The sequence below is a fragment of the Heloderma suspectum genome, chromosome 5 (genome assembly GCF_057233095.1).
Source record: "Heloderma suspectum isolate Gila_16-S chromosome 5, 16-S_ref, whole genome shotgun sequence".
Classification (NCBI taxonomy): domain Eukaryota; kingdom Metazoa; phylum Chordata; class Lepidosauria; order Squamata; family Helodermatidae; genus Heloderma; species Heloderma suspectum.
Genome location: NC_139462.1, coordinates 42380218 through 42401099, shown reverse-complemented (window position 1 = coordinate 42401099; position 20882 = coordinate 42380218). Strand labels below are relative to the sequence as shown.

At 41.6% G+C, this 20882-nt stretch overlaps 1 protein-coding gene across 9 annotated transcripts in view; it reads right to left on the bottom strand.

The window, feature by feature from the left end:
- The window catches only part of UGT8 (UDP glycosyltransferase 8), a 50264-nt gene extending 30908 nt beyond the window's left edge, over window positions 1-19356 (bottom strand). The window contains exons 1-2 of one of the 9 annotated variants that reach the window (XM_084855896.1): window positions 18445-18605; window positions 17398-17496 (exon numbers count right to left, since the gene is read on the bottom strand). In XM_084855896.1, the coding sequence (XP_084712022.1) occupies window positions 17398-17410 (13 nt within the window). In that variant the 5' untranslated portion in view covers window positions 17411-17496; window positions 18445-18605. Of the gene's footprint in view, window positions 1-8231; window positions 8553-17397; window positions 17497-17781; window positions 18338-18407; window positions 18606-18752 lie in introns of those variants that run through there. The other 8 variants (XM_084855898.1, XM_084855895.1, XM_084855897.1 and 5 more) reach the window with 8 other exon arrangements.
- Window positions 19357-20882: the final 1526 nt, after the last annotated feature.

Here is a 20882-nt window from a genome sequence, read left to right as displayed (position 1 = left end):
CATATCTAATGGAAAAAGATGACCAGCTAACAATAGCGCCCAGTGTTGACCAATTACCTGGTCGATTTTTTTCTTTTTTTCTGAACTTTCATTGTGAATTTCTTTTACTGACTTAAGTGGCCATCCTGTTATCAACTGAAATAGCTTCATAAACTTTTTAAAATATGATGAAGTAAGTCATCAGCTATCTTTCTTTAGCCCTGAGAAGTACAGATCAGGTGGCAATAGTGGGGGTATGTCAAAATTCTGAAGTTACTATATTCCACTTTATATGTTTCATGGTGCTCTTAGTGAAAATGTGTGGAATAGCCTGCTACTGAAAGAGGAGTTAAACTGGTCAAAGTCAACAGAAATCAGAATTTTCACTCACAGATAGCAAAAGATGACATCTTTCAAACTTTGGCTTGATTTGATTTGGCCGATTCAAAATGCAAACAAGCACATATATAACATCTATTATATGAGGTTTTGTTTTATTTTGTGTAACATTTATAATATTTGTTATTATTATAATGAATATTTAAAACAAAATGTAATCTCTTGAAAAATTATAATGCATTATTCAAATTATACATTTGATATGTATATAATATTCCTCAGTGTTTTCTATGTTAAATTAAGCACACAGTGTCACAAAACAATGCACTTTAAAAAGTTAGAAAGTTCTGAGAAATGGAAAAAGGCCTTATTAGTAGTAAAAAAAACAACAACCCTAAAGCAAAACCTAGGTTTATATATATAAATACATGCTTAGAGTAGTATGAATACTGTTAGTTTGCATAATGGGTTGTGGAAAGAAAAATTAAGTAGTGTAAAAATCAAATAGTTAAACTTTAACCTCATGCTAACCACTCGCATAAAATAAAGAACTAATGCCTCTGCAGGGAAGGGTTGTAAAACGTAATAACCTATTAAAATAAAACAAACAAAAGGCACAACAGAAGTTTAAAGATTAAAAATGATTTTGCTGAGACCTTGCCAAGTCCTTGTTACAAAAACTTTCCCTATTCTGTGAACAATCCTAGAAATCTCTCAAACCATATATAGAGAATCACTTAGAAGTGGAATATACTGTACATGCATTTTACATGCATTAAATCGAGACGTTATTATTCTATCACAAGTTTATTTTGATTTTTGGTTATTTATGGAGATACAGAAACACAGTGTTTGCCAACATTGTAAGATACTGTAGTGCAGGAGTAGACAACCTAATGCCCTCCACACATTCTTGACTATAACTCCCATCAGCTCCAACCAGTATGCCCAATAGCTAGGGATTACGGGAGTTGTAGTCCAAAACATCTGGAGGGTACCAGGTCACCTGTTGTTCTAGTGTAAACATGTGCAGTGCTATTTGCAGGGCTTGCATTCTTTTTTTATTTGGGCATCTGCTCTAATGGGAGACAAATGATAAGGAAACTCTAGGCTATTCTAAGTCAAAATGGCTGTTCTCCGGTATTCTCGTCCCAGCCCTATGTGTATTGCTTGTCTGCCACCTCTAAGGATTGTAAATTTTTCCTTTTAAAAACTGAAGTTTTGAGAAATTGTACAATTGTGAAAAAGGCAAAACAGTAAACCAGCTGTCCCCAACCTGGTGCCCTCCAGGTGTTTTGAAGTTCAATTCCCATCAGTCCTAGCCCATATGGCCAATTGTCAAGAAAGCTGGGAGTTGTAGCTCAAAACAACTAGAGGGCACCATGTTGGGGAAGGCTGAGCTACAAAGAGAAACATGCAAGTACAGGGAACATCTCACTGCTGACTCCCACATGAACCTGCCCAGACTCTGAGATTATCTTCAGAAGCCCTCCTCTGGCTCCACTGCTATTTGAGGTAAAATGGATGGTCACCCTAAAGGGGGCCTGTGAAGAAATGTTTACCTCACAAATCAGTTTCTTCACAGGCCTTTCTGGTGGTGGTGCCAATTTTTAGGATTCCCTCTCTAGGGACGCCAATCTTGGTAAATTTTCAATGCCAGATGGGGACCTTTTATTAGTCCAGGACCTTTTCAATGTGATAACAAGTTTATCTTGCTGGCCTGGGGTTTTAGCATCTGCTGCTATTATTAATGTTTTATTGTTTTCAATGTGATGGTGATTGGTTCAAATTGTTAGCCACTCTGGAGGCTCTTTTAGGATGAAGGGTAAGGATAAATAACTGTAAATTAAAAAATAAATAACATCTTATACAAACAATTAAAAAGAACAGTAAGACAAATGTGTTTGAGAACTGCCCAAGCTAAAAAAACCAAAACAAAAAACCAAACTAGGCCAGGAAAAAGAAGGGAGGGTGCAAGAATAGACATGCTCACCAGCATGTACCCACAATGGCTGAGTTCTGGGCTAATCTGAATGTCCACATCCTTACATGTTTCTACCTTATGTTTTACTGTGAGCTCTGACTTTGTTCAAATTCATGTTAGAAGGTTAATCCAAACACAATATCCAAGGACACCTATTTTCACTATAAATACTGTTAAATCATCCTCAGCTTAACATTCAACTAAAGGAAACTCATAATATAGGCAAGCCCTATGAGAACCTTTAATTCAGTTACAACGTTCCTCGATTTTATGGCTATAAAGGAGTGGGGAGCCTCAGAGGCATGATTGCAGTACCCTATAATGTAGAAGGAACAGATGTGTACATTTTTAGGCCACAGTTCATAATCCCACTGCACATACATGCACCATACTTCCAAATCCAATGCAGGCAACTTGTCCCTGGCAAGCCACAGGCACACCTATGACAGCATGGCCCAACAGCTGTGTAAAAGCCAACCAGTCTTCTACGACCATTCAGGTCAGGCCAGGCCTACCCTGGGCTCAGCTGCTGGACAAATGGGGTATTATAAGATTGCAGATCATGGCCAGAAGCTCTGCTGACTGTTCTGACTAGGCACAGCGACCCTACTGAGACTACAGAGCAGTATAGAAATGTAAAAAATATTGTTGTCAGACCATTTGGCATTTCTAGGATTTTCTGGAATATGCTAGAGCCAGCTAGGTGCTTCTGCTGTCAGTGGATGAGGAACTGTGTCAGAACAACACCCTGGGTTTGTAGATGATACCCCATAATCATAATTTAAGACAAACCCTCTTCATGTGATATTCTTTCAATATTAATTGAGAACACCCTTAACAGTACCATCTACAATTCACATTAATCAACCGAATGTGTTTGAAACACAATCCTATGCATGTTTAGATAGAAAAAAAAGTTCTACAACTCCCAAGCTGGGGCATGCTGGGAACTGTAGGACTTATTTTCTGTCTAAACATGCATAGGATTGCACCCTTAGTTATTCCAATGGGCAGCACCTATGACAGTACTCAAAAAGAAAAGGGGTGTGCAAAACACTGCCTACAACTAACCTCCCTGTAGTCCATCCCACAAAATACTTTTCTCGCAGACAACATCAATTCCAGTATTGGGAGTTCAGCTGAGGAGAGAAGCTCCTGGGTAATATGCTGGCTGGTTTATCAGCCAGCAGCTTCTGCACTCATTACCCATGCACCCCTTTTGCTTTTAACATTGCTCTCCTATTTATATGTGGATAGTTCCACATTTATATAAAAATGGAATGGTGGCTAACAGTCTCCAGCAAATCAGCACTGGATATCTAAATGCATAAACGCAGCTTTCAAACCAATTATTGTTTACACCCAAAAGCTCAATTCTTATAACAGAAGTTGGTTTATTAAATATTATGTTATTACCATCTATCTCTTTAGGATATCTTGCATGTACACCACCATTGATATGAAGTATCTGAAGGCTTCCTGACCTTAGGAACCACCTGGAACATCCAAGCTAACAAAGGATGCAACTCTTTACCCACTTCCCTGGGTGTAAGCCACAATGAAGTGGAATGTAGTTCCAAGTAAACATGTAAAGAATTGTGCTGCACCTTTGCTAATCATTACACGTATTCTCAATAGAAGTATTGATCAAATTGGAATATATATGAAGATGACATTAATCTCTCTCAGATATTTAACCCAAATGTGACAATATATAGAAATAGTAAAATCGCTGTTAAACATATTGATATTACCTCATATCTTCTCAATTCTTGGTTCAGTTCATTTCTCTTTCCTGAGCAGTTTAACTCTCTTCAGCAAGATGAAAACCCATGGGTACAGAGAGGCTCTTCAAACCTATTAGCACTGTAGTGTCGATGGCTCAGCAATCTTTACAGCCTCAGGTCTCTCTCATCATGTTACCAGGAGGTTTTAAGTTACTACGTTGTCACACCGTAAGAAATGGCAAAGCAGGGCAGGAATCTCAGCACTATATCTGCTTAATTAATATGACTTTCACCTCTGGAAACGTATACTTACATCCTAATTAGCAATTAATTAGTCATCTTAAAGTCTAGTGATTCTACATCACAGTCAAACCATGAAGACTCCACTACAGAAACATCCCTGAAGCTAACTGACCAGTCAGAGACAGTAAGCTGTACAGAGTTACAGGTACTATTCCCCGCACCCCACAACACACAGCAGTAACTGTTTACTTTCTCTTCTGTACTTTTTACTTCCTTCTGCTTGCCAAGTAAAACACTTTATATTTCTCCAGAAAGACACCTGTTTGACCAGGCGGTCAGCGAAATTATCAAGTTCCTTCAGTCAGCAGACTAATCCACTGTGTGTGTTGTAAATTCAGTTAGAATGTGGGGGTTTGAATCAGGAAAGCCATTTCTGAAGAGTTCCAACCAATAGGCTTCAGTTATGTTACTACCTCAGTGACAAGGGAAGGTGATTAGCCAAATGTGTCACATGATGCTTGTGGGCCTTTATGATCTCAGGAAGGAATTTCAAATTGCCCTGTATGAAAAGGTAGTGCTGCCACCATGTTTGCCTTTAAGAGATATAAATTAGGTAGGCAAAATGTTTTTAGGAGACCAGCTTCAGTTAGTAAAAGAGTTTTGAATAACACAGAACTTTTCATAAGTAAGAATTTAAGGGTCACTTCTTCCTGGCTACACAGACAGCAATGCAGATTCCAAATACAGTGTATATTAGATTGGATGCCTAATCACATAAGAAATTTTAGGTTAACCACATACTGAACAGTAAGTGATTTATACTTTCATTCTAACATCCCAGAAACCGAAGGTCTCCATTTAACCCATTCTCTTTTCTGTTCAACAAGAAATGAACATGTATTTTGGGGCATCTCATCTAAAGTTGCTATGCAGGTTTCAGTTTCAGACAAAAAATGTAATGTGACAGAGGAAGTGGTTATGTTGAAACATACTCTTATTCAAATGACAACTGAACACCTGCTGTCTTTGCCCCATACCTCCACACATTCCTCTGACCGTCTCTATAGAATCTACACACATACGACTTGGGTAACACACCAATTCTGTACAGAAGGAAAGGTGAGGACACAATTCCACCACCCCCTCCCCTTTCCATGTGTTCAGTGATTGTCTGAATGGGGCTTTTGTGAGATGAGCAAAAATATTTTCATTTGAAGAACACTCTGGTCGCTATATCACTATGAATAAGTCTTCTGTTGTGACTGATTAAAAATTCTAAGTAGTTCAAGCAATACTTCCTAGTGAACTGGCAGAATGTAACTTTCCCAGTTGGAAGTATACATACAGTCCTGGCACAGCCACATGCAAAATCTATTAAAGAATCACATCTATATTCACAAATACTGTTACAACCGATATTACAAAACTTAGGCTCATTGTGCTATTATTAGGAATTCAAATGATTTCAAAGTCTCTTCTCGTAAAATAAAAATATGGATATATTTGCAACACTAGAGGCCTAAATTGCAAATTACCGTTTCTAGTATAGAAATTTTCTTTCATTGTTTTCTATATACAGTCTCTCACTCTCACACTTCTACAGACCACAGGTTAATGGTTTAGCACAAGGTCCCAGGTTCAACCACCAGCTAGGACTGGGAAAGGCTGCTAGTCGCTGGCCCAGTTTGCACATAATGACAACCCAGTTTTTTGTTTGTTTGCTTAATTTTGGGTTGTTGTGATTGAGAGACCATGCTAGTTCAGGCTGCTCGATCACTCCTGCCAGTGAGGAGTGGATAAACAACCTAGGGATGCTCCATCCCCTGGGTTGTTTAGCCTGACATCCAAACCCCAAATTCTGGATTGTCCCTCCACAACAAGACAGAGCTGGAAACCAACCCACTGATTAGATATTGCTAAGACAAAACCACTGTAAAAGCCAGAAATTATATTACTAAGTGATGCTTACAACAGTCTATAAACCACTGTAATACAGCAATACAACATGAGCAGTTAGGTATCATTTCTACATATGGCATAAATCTTTATCACACAATTAAACTTGTTGTAAATTGTTTGTGCAAGATAAGCCTGGGACAGCAAGCCAGTTTCTTTTATCGAAGTGCAATCAGAGAACAGTAAATTAAGAAATAAATCTACACTACTGCTGACATTGAAAAGTCAGCCTTTATGATAAGTAAAAAGCAATGTAATACTGAAACTATTAGCAAACCTTTTCTGCATAATTACATTAGCACAACTTGTTACTTCAATAGTTTACATACATTAAGGGCACAATCCTATGCACATTTATACAGAAAAAGTTCCTACAACTCCCAGAACACTTCCAGGTCCTAAGCTATGTGTTGTTGTTCAGTCGTTAAGTCGTGTCCGACTCTTTGTGACCCCATGGACCATAGCACACCAGGCCTTCCTGTCCTCCGCTCTCTCCCAGAGTGTGCTAAGCTATGTACCACACTATAATGAAACTATCAATTAAAAAAAGAAAAGCTCCAACACAACAAGAGTACATCGTTTAATACACAGTGACTCATATGACAGAACTTAGGATCCCATAAAAAGTCATATTCAACTACAGTGATAAGTCTAGAAGGATGAAAGACATAATAATGTGGTAGGGCCTTAAGTATAAAGAGAAAACACAGATTTCAGTATCATGCATTTTATGTAAGTTTTAATTCTGAAAATCCACTGAAGAATAACTTGCCAGTGATTTCAAAGAAATTTTGCCTAACCAAGGCAAAATGGTTTGGACCAAAAAGAAACACAAAATCTGCCATAGCAACCAATTTACCCTCATTTTTTTCATATTAAAAAACATTATTTTGAACATCAATGTCAGAAGGCCTATGAAACTAATCAAAAAATGCACTGCGGAAATGCCACATTTTTAAAAAACAGCTCAGTACTATTAAATTCAATTTTGATACAACAAAACTGGCTTCAAGAGACTTGTACCAGCCTCTTACCTGATCTGATCTCAGTACAAAAAAATATCTTGGAGAATAGTGATAGGGAACAGATTGTGACACATGTTGACTTCTCTAGTTCTGTCTGATAGGCTTTATGGTGATACTAAGGAATAAATCAACTAGGCAATGTCTGATTGACAGATGACATATGAAAAATATTGCAAGCTTGCCTGTGGTGTAGAATTAGATTTCCACATGGTGGGTAAAGCTCCTTTAGTCAGTGGTCCATAGGAATCATGTAGAGAAGTTACAAGGCTAGCAGTATTAGACAATGCATGGTACAGAAATAAGTAACATTTCCACTCCTCAGTGAGAAGCCAAGTGTGCCAGGAATAAAGAAATCATAAGTGTGTTACAAAATCAGATTATGTGACTGCATTTACAGATAGGAAAGCTGCTAGAAGAGGTTCTATGAAAGATCACTGAGACCCCTCTTGGAAGCATACTAAATGCTATTCAGAACCACAACAAATACCTTGACATGTTAAATAGTTAGCAGGCAAAGGAGAGTAAACCCATAATACAACAAGATTATATATTCCTATCTACCGCTGTCATACATCTGATCTGATGAAGTAGGCTGTTGATTACTACAGTTAATACAATAAATCAGTTAATCTCTACATTTCCATACCATTGTCTTTTTGATGTCCTTAAAATAGCTGCTCTTCTAAAACTTTCTCCATATATGGAGGATTTTTGTAAAGAAACTAGAGAGAGCCACAGTCAATACTCTTATAGAATCAGGACAACCCCCACCAAAAAAAAATTAACACTAATCCATAAGAGGTTATATGATCATACATTTACTTTACACTAATTTTTCAATTTTCCCCATATATTTATAATTATAAATTTCGCTTTCATTGCTATCTTCAAAACATTTCAGCCATCTCTCCTAAATAAACTGACCACAGACTTCAATTCATTACCAGCCACCATTTTTAAGAGCAGAACAAGCATTACCTGAAAGAGGAATGGGAAACACATGAATGTAATCATTTTACCTGCTGAGGCCTGCAGTGTGCTGCTAGGCAGCATTACCAAAGGAAGAGATTCCTAACAAAATCCCTCCGAAAAAATTATCTGATAGGGGAGAGGGAGACAAAGGAACCATCTAACATATAGCCTGTCAGTAAATACACAACCAGAAATAATGAAGGAACTGAAAACAGTCAGTTTGTTGCAGATTCCAGAGGAACAAAGCCATACACAGGTGGACAGGACACTCCTGGGCTTCAGAGATTGATCAAGGCCTATCTAAGGCCTTACACATTACAAATCTCCAACTAGGGGAGACTGACAAGGAGTCCTATTAAAAGAAGAAAAAAGGCGTATATAAGTGTGCTTGTTTTGTCTCCCTCTAGGGGTTCGGAGGACATACATCCCAGATTATTAGTTCATCTTTCAATAACTGTTTATAATATGCATTTCCACTGCAAAATTAATTTCTTATGAAACATAAGCAGATGGAAGCATCAGGTTTGTAGTTAAAGTCTGTTCCAATTTTAACAAATAAAAGAAAGCAAGCAGCAGCTCTTTAATAATGCCATACAATACAAACCAGTGGAAAATACTGATCAAATAATAATTTCGTAATTTTTAAACTATAGTTTTTTTGTGAAGGTACAATGCCTTTTAGAGAGTAACCACAAACAGCTCCACACAGAGTAATAATATTTGGATTTCTGCCTTAAACGCTTGGTACAAGGTTATGCTGAAGTCACATCAGACTGACAGCCAAGTATCTAGAAGTAGAAATGCAGAAATAATTAATTGGTTCTGTTCTGACCTCCTCCTACAACTAAGTTGCAGTTACTGTACAATCCTATCCATGCTTCTTCTGGAGGAAGTCCCAATGTATTCAATGGACTTATTCCCTATTAAGTCTACTTAGAATTGCAGTCTGTCATACAAATATTCAAAGTCAAACATATCAAAGCCAGTTCATGCTTTAACAGTGCATTGCAAATCAATAATCAGTAAAATAAAAGGGCATTTTACATTCTAAGTGTGGTTTTCTCTGTGTTTAGAAATTGCTTAGATAAGGTGACAAGATGCAAAGACCAACAGGACTCCTTTTTCTTTAATGATCGTGAAGAAGAGGGAATTTCAACAGGTGCACTAAAAAAAGCTACATTATGCTGCATAACTCTTTAAAGACAGAGGAACCCTGTCCTCCTTTGCAACTGGCACTTAGGACATGTTGCAAATAATCACACTTACATTCCTTTCTTAACTCAATTTCCAGAAAGGCAGTGCATTGTGTGTGGGGGGGTAGGGGTATTCCTGAAAACTTTGCATGTAGAGGACAGCATGCTGGAAGGAAGTATTTAGATCTGTTCAATAGAGGAGGAAACAATACGAGGCAAGAGGCTATATGTGAACTACATGGAGACAGACTGTTGGCACTTAAAAGGTTGTAGAGCAACTTCTAAAAAGACGGATGCTAAGAAACATAACAATTGGGATGATCTGTTCCTGAGAAATGATATATCAGATCCTCCATATATTCAAAGCGGAGTCATGCAAGGAACTGGCAATGATCAGTTAGTACATAAATGTGCACAGTTTTTGAGGCTGGTTAATATTTTTTTTTACTCTAGTTATGCGAGACCTGCTCCCTTGTGATTTTTTCCCACAAAAGAGAAGATGGAATTCATGTGAAAAGGAACCATGTTACGTTTCCTGCATGAACACAGTTCCTACATTATGTTAACAGAGCTGAGAAAAAGTGGCTCCCACTGACATTACAGCAACATATGAACCACCATGGACTGCTGCAGGACTAAAAAGGGGAAGTTCTAGGTTAGGAATTGTTAGGAAGTGGACTAGAAATACACCAGCAAGTATCATAACACTAATTTATTGTGCAGACTCATTTAAAACACTGTATACCATTCTGGTTACCTGTTCTTAAAAACAGTATAGTATAGCTGGACATTTACTGAAATAGGCAATTAAAATAATCAAGGGCTTGAAGCATATGAAAATGTTAAAATGTTGGGGCTTTTTAATTAGGAGAAATTGTGATGAACTAGGATATGACAGAAGTTTATAAAATTACAAGCAATGTTTAAAGAATACATTTTCTCTCTCTTAAATTAGGTTTTTGACTCATGCAATTCAGTAGTAAGTGGAGCAGCACAGTCAAGGTGCACAGTACCAAAGGCTGGCCAACTTATTTTGGCACCTGATGCAGATAATCTCCCAGGGTAACAATGAACAAAATCCAACATTGTGCAAGTTTTGCTCATGCAACAGGACTTTCCTCTCCTCCCGCTCCAGATCCCTGCAGTATGTCCCCCAATCTGCTGCAGAGGGTCCCTCATCCCTCCAGAGTAGATTTTGAGGGAGCACAGAGGGCTTCAGGAGGGGTGAGAGGGCAGGTTAATTGGATACCATCCAATGACAATAAATTAAATAACTATTTGCTTTCATTAGTGCCAAACTCAGCTGCCTGAGGTGGCCACATCACCAGCCTTGTATCTATTTTCTTGGTGATGGTCCTTGCCACAACCAAGTGTGTGGCCATTTTCAAGACCACAAATACTTTTCCACACAATGTATATTTAAGTGATAACATTCATTAACGTGATATGGTGATAGCAATTAGTTTAAATTTTATTCTCTTGCTTAAAGATCAGACAAATTCACAGAAAACAGACCAATTAATGGTTATTCACTGCAGTAACTAAATGGAGGGTATTCAGAAGCAGTGTATTTCTGAGTACCAGATGAAGGAAACATGCAACAAAAGATAGCCATCACTGACATGTCTTACTTGTGACTTTCCAGAGGCCTCACTTTCTATTGTTTGAGATAGAATGCTGGATTAGTTGGACCTTGGTGTGATGCATCATGACAATTCTTATGATCTTTAGTCACTGGATATTGTAAGGGGGAAAAACACCTCCTCCTACTTCGAGAAACCCTGGAATTGAGAGGTGCACTCAGGATGGACAACCCAGAACATTCAACTGAAATTGTTTTAATACCCCATAATTGAACATAAAAGACAGGTTTGCAAAAGACCTCAGTATGCAAAGAACTTGACCAGCTAGATCAGTTCCCTGGGCCATAAACCATCTTCCTTACTTGATTTACAAGTTGTATTCTTTCCACATCCTTACAATCCTTTTAGACACTTTGAGTAAAATCATACCTTTTACCGCTTTTCAACAGGTGGCTGAGGCAGCCCAGCTACCACCACATTGTGTTTCGTTATGTTAGTTTATTTCTATGCCACATTTCAGCCAAAAAGCTCACCCACCCCACTCATGGCACAGGCTGTCCCCAAAAACGCTTTATACAGGAGAGTATGGTGCCAGATCTCTCTTACTCCAAGGGCTCATTCTCTCTGGCACCCCATGGAGGGATGAACTGTCCTCCCTTACTCTGACATAGCCTCTAGGGCCACACATGCTCCCCACTCATTCTCAAAGCCTTGTGGAACTTTCTAATCATTTCATTACTTGGGGCTCCCAGTCCGTTCTCATGGCAGCTAAGTCACTGCTTCTTGCTGTGCTGAAGTTGGAGACTCATTCCAATAGCCATGGCAAAAGGGCCCATCTTTCACTTGATAATTTAGTGCAGCTCTACCTTCCCATGTTCCTGAGTTATGACAGCAGCCATCCATACACAACTTCTAGCTTCTAATACAGCCCTGGTAGTTGATTTTTCCACAACCAAATTCTTCCGTTTCCTTCTATCCCTCCATTCTACTCACTAGAAATTTGCCAATCATTTCCTCCCAATTACTCCAACTCCACTAGCCAGACATCACAAGATTTGTTCCCCTTTCTAAAGCATCAAAGCTTCGTGGGATGGAGATCCTGAAACCCTGCCTTTTTCTATTCTTCTACATGCAAATATCTAGAAATTTTCAAAAACCCTCCTTTAAATTCAGCCACTTGCACTTATCCAAGCCCCCACCTCCATCTTCTACTATTAAATGCATGATAAGGCCCAACAACCTCAGTCCTCCTGAATCCCACACCTGGGGAAGACTCAGTTGTGTCCATGAGAATGGGATAATGTTATTGTAGCAGCGACAACATGCCTTTCATGTCTGAATGCAATAAATCATTTGACTGTCTTTGGAAGGATTCTAGAGTGTTGATGATTAACTTTAAAACCCTGAATGGCTTGGGCCAAGGATACCATAGGGATCATCTCTTTGCATACCAGTCTGTCCACTCCCTAAGATCTACACACATCATAAGTAGAGGAAAGGTGCATCAGAAATTATTAAGAGTCAAGAGGACACTCATCAGTTGTATTAAATGGCCACCGCAGTGGGTAGGTATATACCCAGAGTTCTTGTTCAGAGAGAGTTTTGCAATCTCTACAAAGGATTTTGCCTAAAATGAAATTCAAGAATTTGGAGGGCTCAGATCAAGCAAAACATCTGGAGGGATTTCAAGGAAACCAAGAGAGCCAGGAAAGCGTAATGGTTAGACTGCTGGACTGGGACAATCTGGGTTCTAGTCCCCGCTTGCCCATAAAGCTAACTGGTGATTTTGGGTCAGTCACTGAGTCTCAGCCTAACCTACCTCACAGGGTTGTTGTGAGGATAAAAATGGAGAGGAGGAGGACCATGTAAGCCACCTTGCGTTCCTTGCAAGAGCGTTCAAAAGTATGGGATATAAATGGAAGAAGAAGAAGATGATGAAGAAGAAGAAGAAGCGGCAGCAGTTGGTGAAATACCACTGCATAGTTCAAAGTTACCACTGAATTTTGCCTAAAGTGACAATTCAGGCAAATTTGGAAGAACTTGCTAGGATTAAAAAAAAATGTAAGGTCTGAGTTAAATTAAAAGGTTTTAAAAATCAAAACTAGGTAATTTCTTAGAAGGATTTTATGCATCCCTAATTAATAATCACACCTATGTCTGAATATACCACAACTCATGAAAAAAGTTGAGGGAGACACTGATTGGATCTTCAGTCTTAACACAGTCAACCGACAATCACAAAAAAGTGTCCACCGTTGCCAGTCATCCTCTTGTGACTTCTGCCCTTCCCAGCAGTGGTGCAAGTAGAACTGGACCTTGGTGCCAAAGTCCAGGATCCCACATCCAGGGGACCCCAAATGACAATCCAGAGAGTGTCAGGTGACAAAGTGGCAAAGAGGATGAGTGTCAGCACCTAGGCCAGCATGAGCATACCGGGGCACATCAAGGCTGATGCTCCTCACAGCAGTACCCTTTCTTAATTTGTAGATCATTTTATAGCCTGGAGGTAGCCAGCCAGGCATGAACCTCATTTCAGATGCTCATTTTTATTATTTTATTAAAATATATTATCCTTTTATATAACAAAGCATTTCTACAACAAAGCATGACATTGCTTAGCATCAAGGCAGCATAAGTAAACTTTATTTTATTCCTATACGCATGATGGTGCTATGGCTTAAGTGAGTTTAAAATGTGAAACCTAACATGCTCAGAGTATTTCTTTCTTTTCTCCAACGTATCAGTAATGTAGAAGCAGTTGTAAATAACATGATGGCAGGGGGAAGGGAGAGAAATGTTAGTTGTGTGCTTCACAACTGAAGTAATACAATATAGCCATCTAAAGGAGGACCCCTGTAAGGACAGTAAATCCAGATTCCAAAATTACCGAGCTGCATCAATGCTTTCTAGGTCCCCTACAACTAACCTAGTTTGTCCCATCTCCATTTTGTATGAAGAAGGAGATTCCTCAAGCAGCATGACTCAAAACCATCTTTCCATTTATATACCTCACTGTCTCCAGCCAAATTAATCTTTTCCTCACTTTTGGCACCAACCCAAGCAATGGAGTGCCATTTCACCCTAAGTTCTTGCTTCTGGATAGATTGAAATTGCGGGTGCTGTTGTGGCTACTTTTTTATGTATCACAACAACTACAGAAATGTTTTCACTCCCAGTCAAAATAACCTTTAAAAGGAAAGCAGGATTTCTGCCTTCTGGCACTTACTTAACACACAGGCCCTATTAAATGGCTATATAACTATAGTCAGTGTGGAACTAGGAAACTGGCTCAAAGTGTAGATGCTTTTGAGGAACAGCCACATATGGTCTTAAACACAAGAGGTAGGGACAATTATTCCCTCCATAAATGGCATCCCTGGTCTTTCCCTAAGGCATAGCTCCCCTTCACTCCTACTCCATCCAAAGCCGTATTCATTTCCCCCATTTCTAACATTTTAAACAAAGCCTTCTTCCCTCTCCTACACCTGTCCTTGACTTTTGTCCAGCTTTTGCCACCAAACGCCTATTTCACAACTCATACATCACAGCTTCTGCCATTTTACTCCAAGGACCTTTGCCAATCCTAATCCACACTTTCCCCCTATTTCTGGGTTGCGTAGCTGAGGTAAAACACTGAGCCTCACCCAGGTTTGGAAGACTGAGGTGTATCAGTCCACATAGCCTCTACCCAAAACAAGGTCACCGGGTGCCTGCTGACAAATCTATCACACTGACCTGGTTCACACAGTCACTGTGGCTAAAACAAGCCTGTGGCTATTTGCCTGCTCAGAGACAAACCAAGGGACAGAATGAGGCAGGCCAGAAAGGCAGATATTTACTATTCCTTGTAGCAAGCCAAGCTACATCTCAAACAGGGGTCTGGGAGACAGTTCAACAGTCCAACATTTTCAGCATTACAAACAATGTGAATTCAAATATAACTTTTAAGAATTAAAGAATGTATATTGAACATTCAATGCAGCAGCAAGCCCAGGCCAAGCAAGTGATTTAAAGTTAAACCTATTGTATATATTACAGCAGTACTAAATGAGTTTGTGTGGACATACATAATACATATGTATGTAGTACATAACTATAGTGAGAGAGAAAATTAAGGATGTCACTTCCTTAATTTTGAATTTTATTTTTATTTTGAATTTTTATTTTTAACATGTTAAGTACATTACTTGATCTTAGGAGCCCACTGTAAAAATTTCCACTGAAATCAATGAGCATGAAAGATTGGGACCAAATGATTAATTTACTACAGATGAGCCTTTCTGCCAAAGCCAAATTACTTCTGAATAAACATTCTATAAGTCCTAAATGATATGCAGCTCTCATTATGAAGTCTTTTATTACTAATACACTGTAACAACGAGTAATCCAAATTAAAAGTGAACCATAGAAATAACATTATCTTTAGGCAGAACTCATTCTATTATGAAAGTGATACAATTTCTGAGAACTAAACTATATGTTATGACAGAGATATGTACCCATATGATTTTTCTAATGTGGCAAAGAACAGCTTGGGAGGCAATTTACATGAGGAGTACAGCACAAGGGGAACTGATTCATTCACATACACACACACACACACACACACTCCCCACAGTCCTGGTCCAGACATCCACCTTCACCCCAACATGACCACCATTTTGCAAAAACTTTAAAGAGTTTGGCCTTGAGTGTTTGCTGTTTTTAAAGTCTGACTGTTTTGGAGAAAACTTCTCAAATGTGAACATTATTCAAAAACATCTGAGTGCATTATTAGCATGGATTAAGTAATGTTTGGGTAAGCTAAAGATGCACCTCCACATACTATCAATCCACTCTGAAAGGAATGCACCCTTGAATAAGCATCTCCATCCAACAGACATCCAATTTACACCCACATTTCCTCATCCAGCAGGCCTGCTTCTGCATACAGATCTCTTTACAGATCAGGCCAATTGTGCATGAAAATACACAATACAAGAAAGCGAACATGGTGTAGCGGTGTCATACTAGGACTGGGGAGACCCAGTTTCAAATCCCTAGCTAGCCATAAACGCACTGGGTGACCACAGGCCATTCACTTTTTTCTTAGCCTAAACTGCCTCACAGGGTTGTTATGAAGATGGATGATGAACCACATTCCCTGCCTTGAGATCTTTGGAAGAAAGGTGAGATACAAATATGGTGTGTGTGTGTGTGTGTGTGTGTGTGTGTATATATATATATATATATATATATATATGAATTAAGAAGTTAGGCCACCAGGAATATTATTCCTACTTTGAAAAATTACTTTGCATTCAAACATTATTTTCAAATCATAATCCACTAATTTCTAGCAATAGCTGGAAACAAGTCTGAAGATGTTTATGCAATCCTCTTTGTATGACGAGATTTTGGCCCAATTTAATTTGGTACTATGTTGAAACACAACTTCGGATGCAATCCGATGCACACTTACCTGGGAGTAAGTTTCACTGAAATCAATGGGGCTTCTACCTGAGTAGACATGTATTGGATTGACTTGTCACAAGTGCAAAAATATTTAAAAGCTACATGTTTGCATTACATTGTAATTATTTTTTGCCCGTTTCCTTGATTCCTTACACCATATAATTGTTTTGCAGCCTAATTATATTCAACCAGGTTTCAATACTTCACTTTCAATGTCACAATCACAAAAAAATTATCTGCTAATGTCTCTCCACAGATAGTCTTAAAACAGTGATAAAAAGCACAAGATGCATGTCTTCTTAAAAACATTTTTCTATTTTATATACTGCTGTCTCCTATACAAAAATAATGACTGGTTTGTATAACTTGTTACGGTTGTGCAATTACAATTCTGGGAAAGATGAAGAATTTGAAGAACAGTAGCACTGGAAGGAAAGGAGAGGAAGTGCTTACTGCACTGGTGCAGCAGAAGAGAATCAGCAAAGTCAAACTGTACCTGTGGTTTTATTCTTCCTAACGCCACAGGGCCCCGCTACTCTTTAGAGCGGGCTAGATTTAGGTGGTACCTGTCCAGCTTCAGCCTGTTCCCCTCCTCCCCCACCCCCCAACAGACACACTCTTCCACTAGTATTTTGTCCAGGGCCCAGCACCAATTTCTGCATTAAGTAGCAACTCTTTCTGCAAGCCAAGTGTGTTCAGTCTAAGAATACATATTTGAGTTTATGGCACTAAAATATTTCAGAATCATCCTACGTTCTACTCAATGTGTTCAGGAAATGTAACTTGGCACCAGGTAAATTCCTCTTTTCCTATGCCCATTCTGTACGCATATCCCCTCCAATGACAACTGGCTACAATTCCTCACACAGGAACACTCTCTGAACTCCTGCCTGCAATGGACCTGACTTCATTGGCCCAAGTAAGCCTCCTGCCCTCTCTTGCCTTGGGACTTCATCCACAAGAGACCCCTCGTCCTTGTCCTGCCGTCCAAGAGAGACTGTTCTTTCTTTCTTTCTTTCTTTCTCCCTCTAGTGGCACTACCTATCAAAAAAGAGAGGTTTATTTATATTTATTTATTAAATCCAGAGGCCCTAGGCTCTCTCCTTCCAGCCTCAGGCCTAGGAGGACTATGCTATCGCCTCCTAGCAGTGGTCTTTAGCTCTGATATGCCCCCCATTCCTTCCAAGGAGAATGCCCACCCGCACAGTCTCTCTTCCGCCCCAAAGAAGGTACCCCCTTCCTGAAGCTGCTTTTTTTTTTATCATTTCCCACAGACATCGTTCTACACGCTCGTTTCCTCTACTTCTCTGAGTAGCTTTTACCCACCAGCATATTCACCGACTCTTTCTCCTCCCGAGAGAAGGTACCGCCACCTCAGTACGCGATACAACAGAACATCCACACGTTCTCCTCCTCCTCCTCTCCTTGCTTCCACAACCCCCTTCTTCGCGGTGGAGGCCTCAACGCCCAGGGCCCGGGCCCTTACGTAAGCCCTGCCCACGGGGCCCTGCCTCGCCCCGCAGGCTCTCCCGCGCTTGGCTTCTCCTCACCTCAAGAGAGCTTCGCCTGACCCCTACAGGGCGCCCGGCCCTGCCCGCCCGGCCGCCCACAACGGTGGGTGGGCTGGGATGCTGCGGACCGAGCCCGGGGGAGGGAGGAGGAACCAGCCAACGGCTCGGCTCAGGAGCAGCCCCGGAGGCGACACTCCTCCTCCTCGGAACTTCCGAGCCAAGTTAGGAGACCATCATGATTCAGAAGAGGGGGAGGATGCGCGCACGTGCGCGCAATCACACTCCTGACGGGGGCAGCGAGGCGGCCGGTCCCGCCACGCCATCGCCGCCCCGAAACGGAACGCCGCCTCTCCCCTCGCCCCGCCGGCGTCATCGCACCCCCGCCCCTCCGCCACTAGCTCCCCCTCCATCCCCCGAAGCGCCCTTCCTTCAACTACCCACACCGCTCACTGGAGTTTTCCCTCGCGAGTCCACGCACCCCTCAAACCAAGCTCCTGCCTCCAAGCCGCCGTCGACCCTCCCCGCACGCTCTCCGGCTCTCTCTCTCTCTCTCTCTCACACACACACACACACACGAACACAGGACGCCCCCCCGTTTCACGCACACGGTGCGCGCGCGCGCCCCCCCTCCTCCTCCCCGTCTCCAACTTTCCCACCTGCCCGCCGCCTCTCTTCTGCACCTTCAGCATCCCGCCCTCTCTCTCTCTCTCTCTCACACACACACACACACACACACACACGCCAGGGTGCTAAGAGGCAGCCCTGGTCTCCCGCTCTCTCTCTTACCTCGCTTCAGGAACTGCTTCCGCGGGCGGCCCTTTGAAGCTAGAACTATTCTTATTATTTCCCTTTCCCCCGTTGATAGTTTCCCCCGTTCTCTTAAATGGGGGGGGGGGGTTCGTTCTCGTTCTCTCTTTCCGGTCGGCTGCGGCGGGGTGGCCGTCCCAGGAGAGGCAGCTTCCCCTCCCTCCTCCGCTCAGTCTCTCCCTGCCTCTCCCCACCGCTTCAGCCTCTGCACCTGCCGCGGGACTCTGCTGCTGCCTCGGCGCTCGGGGAGGATGGACGGAAGAGGGCTCCCACTCCAGGCGCCCTCAACTTCTCATCGCTGGCCGCTGCCTTCCTCCTCCTCTTCCTCGTCGTCCTCCTGCTCGTCGTCCCCTGGCGTCAGAGCTGGGCCCTCGACATCAGCTGCGCACATGGACCCCTGCTGACATTGAGATCCTGAGGCACGCTTGCCACCGCCACGCGCTGCGCCAGCAAAAGGAAAGAGACGCGAAGGTCAGGCGGCGGCGGCGGCGGCCGCTGCTGCTGGCCGGTTTCCCCAAGAGGAGACCCTTTCCCCTTCACCCCGCGCTCAGTGGCCCCCGGGCACCTTCCGCTGGCGTGCACTGACCAGGCTCCCAACGCAGCAGGGATCTCTCCCTGGGGCAGCCCCTGTCCCCACTGTTAGATAAAAAGTCCTTGCTTTCGGTTTAGAAGAAAAGGATGCCAGGCAGGCAGCAGTGGATCCAACACTATTTTATTGAACGTTTTGCAAAACGGGTGCAGAGCAGTCTGGACCCCGAGACACGTGTGCAAAAGCCCTTTATATCATATCGCTTCTATTGTTCTTACCAGTAACCAATGAAACAGTACATCGGCTCACTAAGTTAATATCCAATAAACAGTCACTATCAGCTTATCAAGCTGTTAGTCAGGATGATTCTCTTTTTGCTCCGCCTATATTTTCCCGCCACTCGGGCTCTTACGTAACTTGAGACGCCAATGGTTATGGAGTCTCCTTTTTTTCCTAACAATTCCCTCCTTTAAGTCTTTATTCACGTCTTAAAGCATTTAAAACGGAGTTTCTTTATCAGCACAATAAAGCAAGAGCATCTGTTTTGACAGAGCGGTTTCAATTAACCGCTGGGATAAGCCTCTAGCGCAGGGGATAATGCAACAACCAAATAACACTAAAACTCCTATCATCACTACAAGCGAAATAAGGATTGAGGCTGCTAGGTGTTTCCATTTTCCAAACCATCTCTCTAACCAGTCAGTCACGGGGTTGTTAATCCCTGAATTCTCGGCTAATTCTTCAGACAAGGCGGTGAGGCCCTGCAAAGCCCTTGTTACCGTGCCATCTGGGGCAGTGTTGTTAGGGATGAAGGTGCAACACCGTCCACCTAGCATGACACAAACCCCTCCTTTTTCTGCTAACATATCAAGAACACGCCGATTTTCCCAAGCCATTTGGCTGGTGGCATCTAGCTGCTCAGCCAATCCTTTTACAGCATCTCGAGTATAGTTTATAAACCTCTGTTGATTATAATAAACGTAATTGATCCAATCTACATTTTTGTTAATGGTCACCCACCAAAACAGGGTAGATTCAAATCCTGCAGAAATTTGATTTCTTCCTTTGAACTCATCTGGCACTCCCCTTGGTACTCCTATGGAGTCAATATATATTTGATCATCAAAAGGGGTTACTGATCGTTTCTGCCGGGGTTGGCCAGTCTTCTCTGCTGGATGGTATGCAATTGAAAAGGGGACTGCCAACTGAACTAACCCACAAGCTCCGGACCAATTGGAGGGCAATACCTCATACAACTCTAGACCACCACAATACCACCAGAGATCAGCTCGTGGGATTGAAAGGGAATTATTCCTAAAACGGGTGGAATTAACACATCTTACTTTACTCATCAGGTTCCCTATACGCCCCTCTGTGTCTGCAAGGTTTCGGTGTATGCATCCGGTATGGTTTCTTCTTTGCAGGAAGACTGTGGAAGGTCTGACACGATCCTTTGATTTGAGTGGGGGGTATAATTTATTGAGGGTTTGGCATTCCTCCTCTCCCCATGCATCAGGGTGTTGGAACAAACGGATCACGCAGGTGAGGAGGGAAGGAGTGTCCCATCCCAGTGGAAAGGG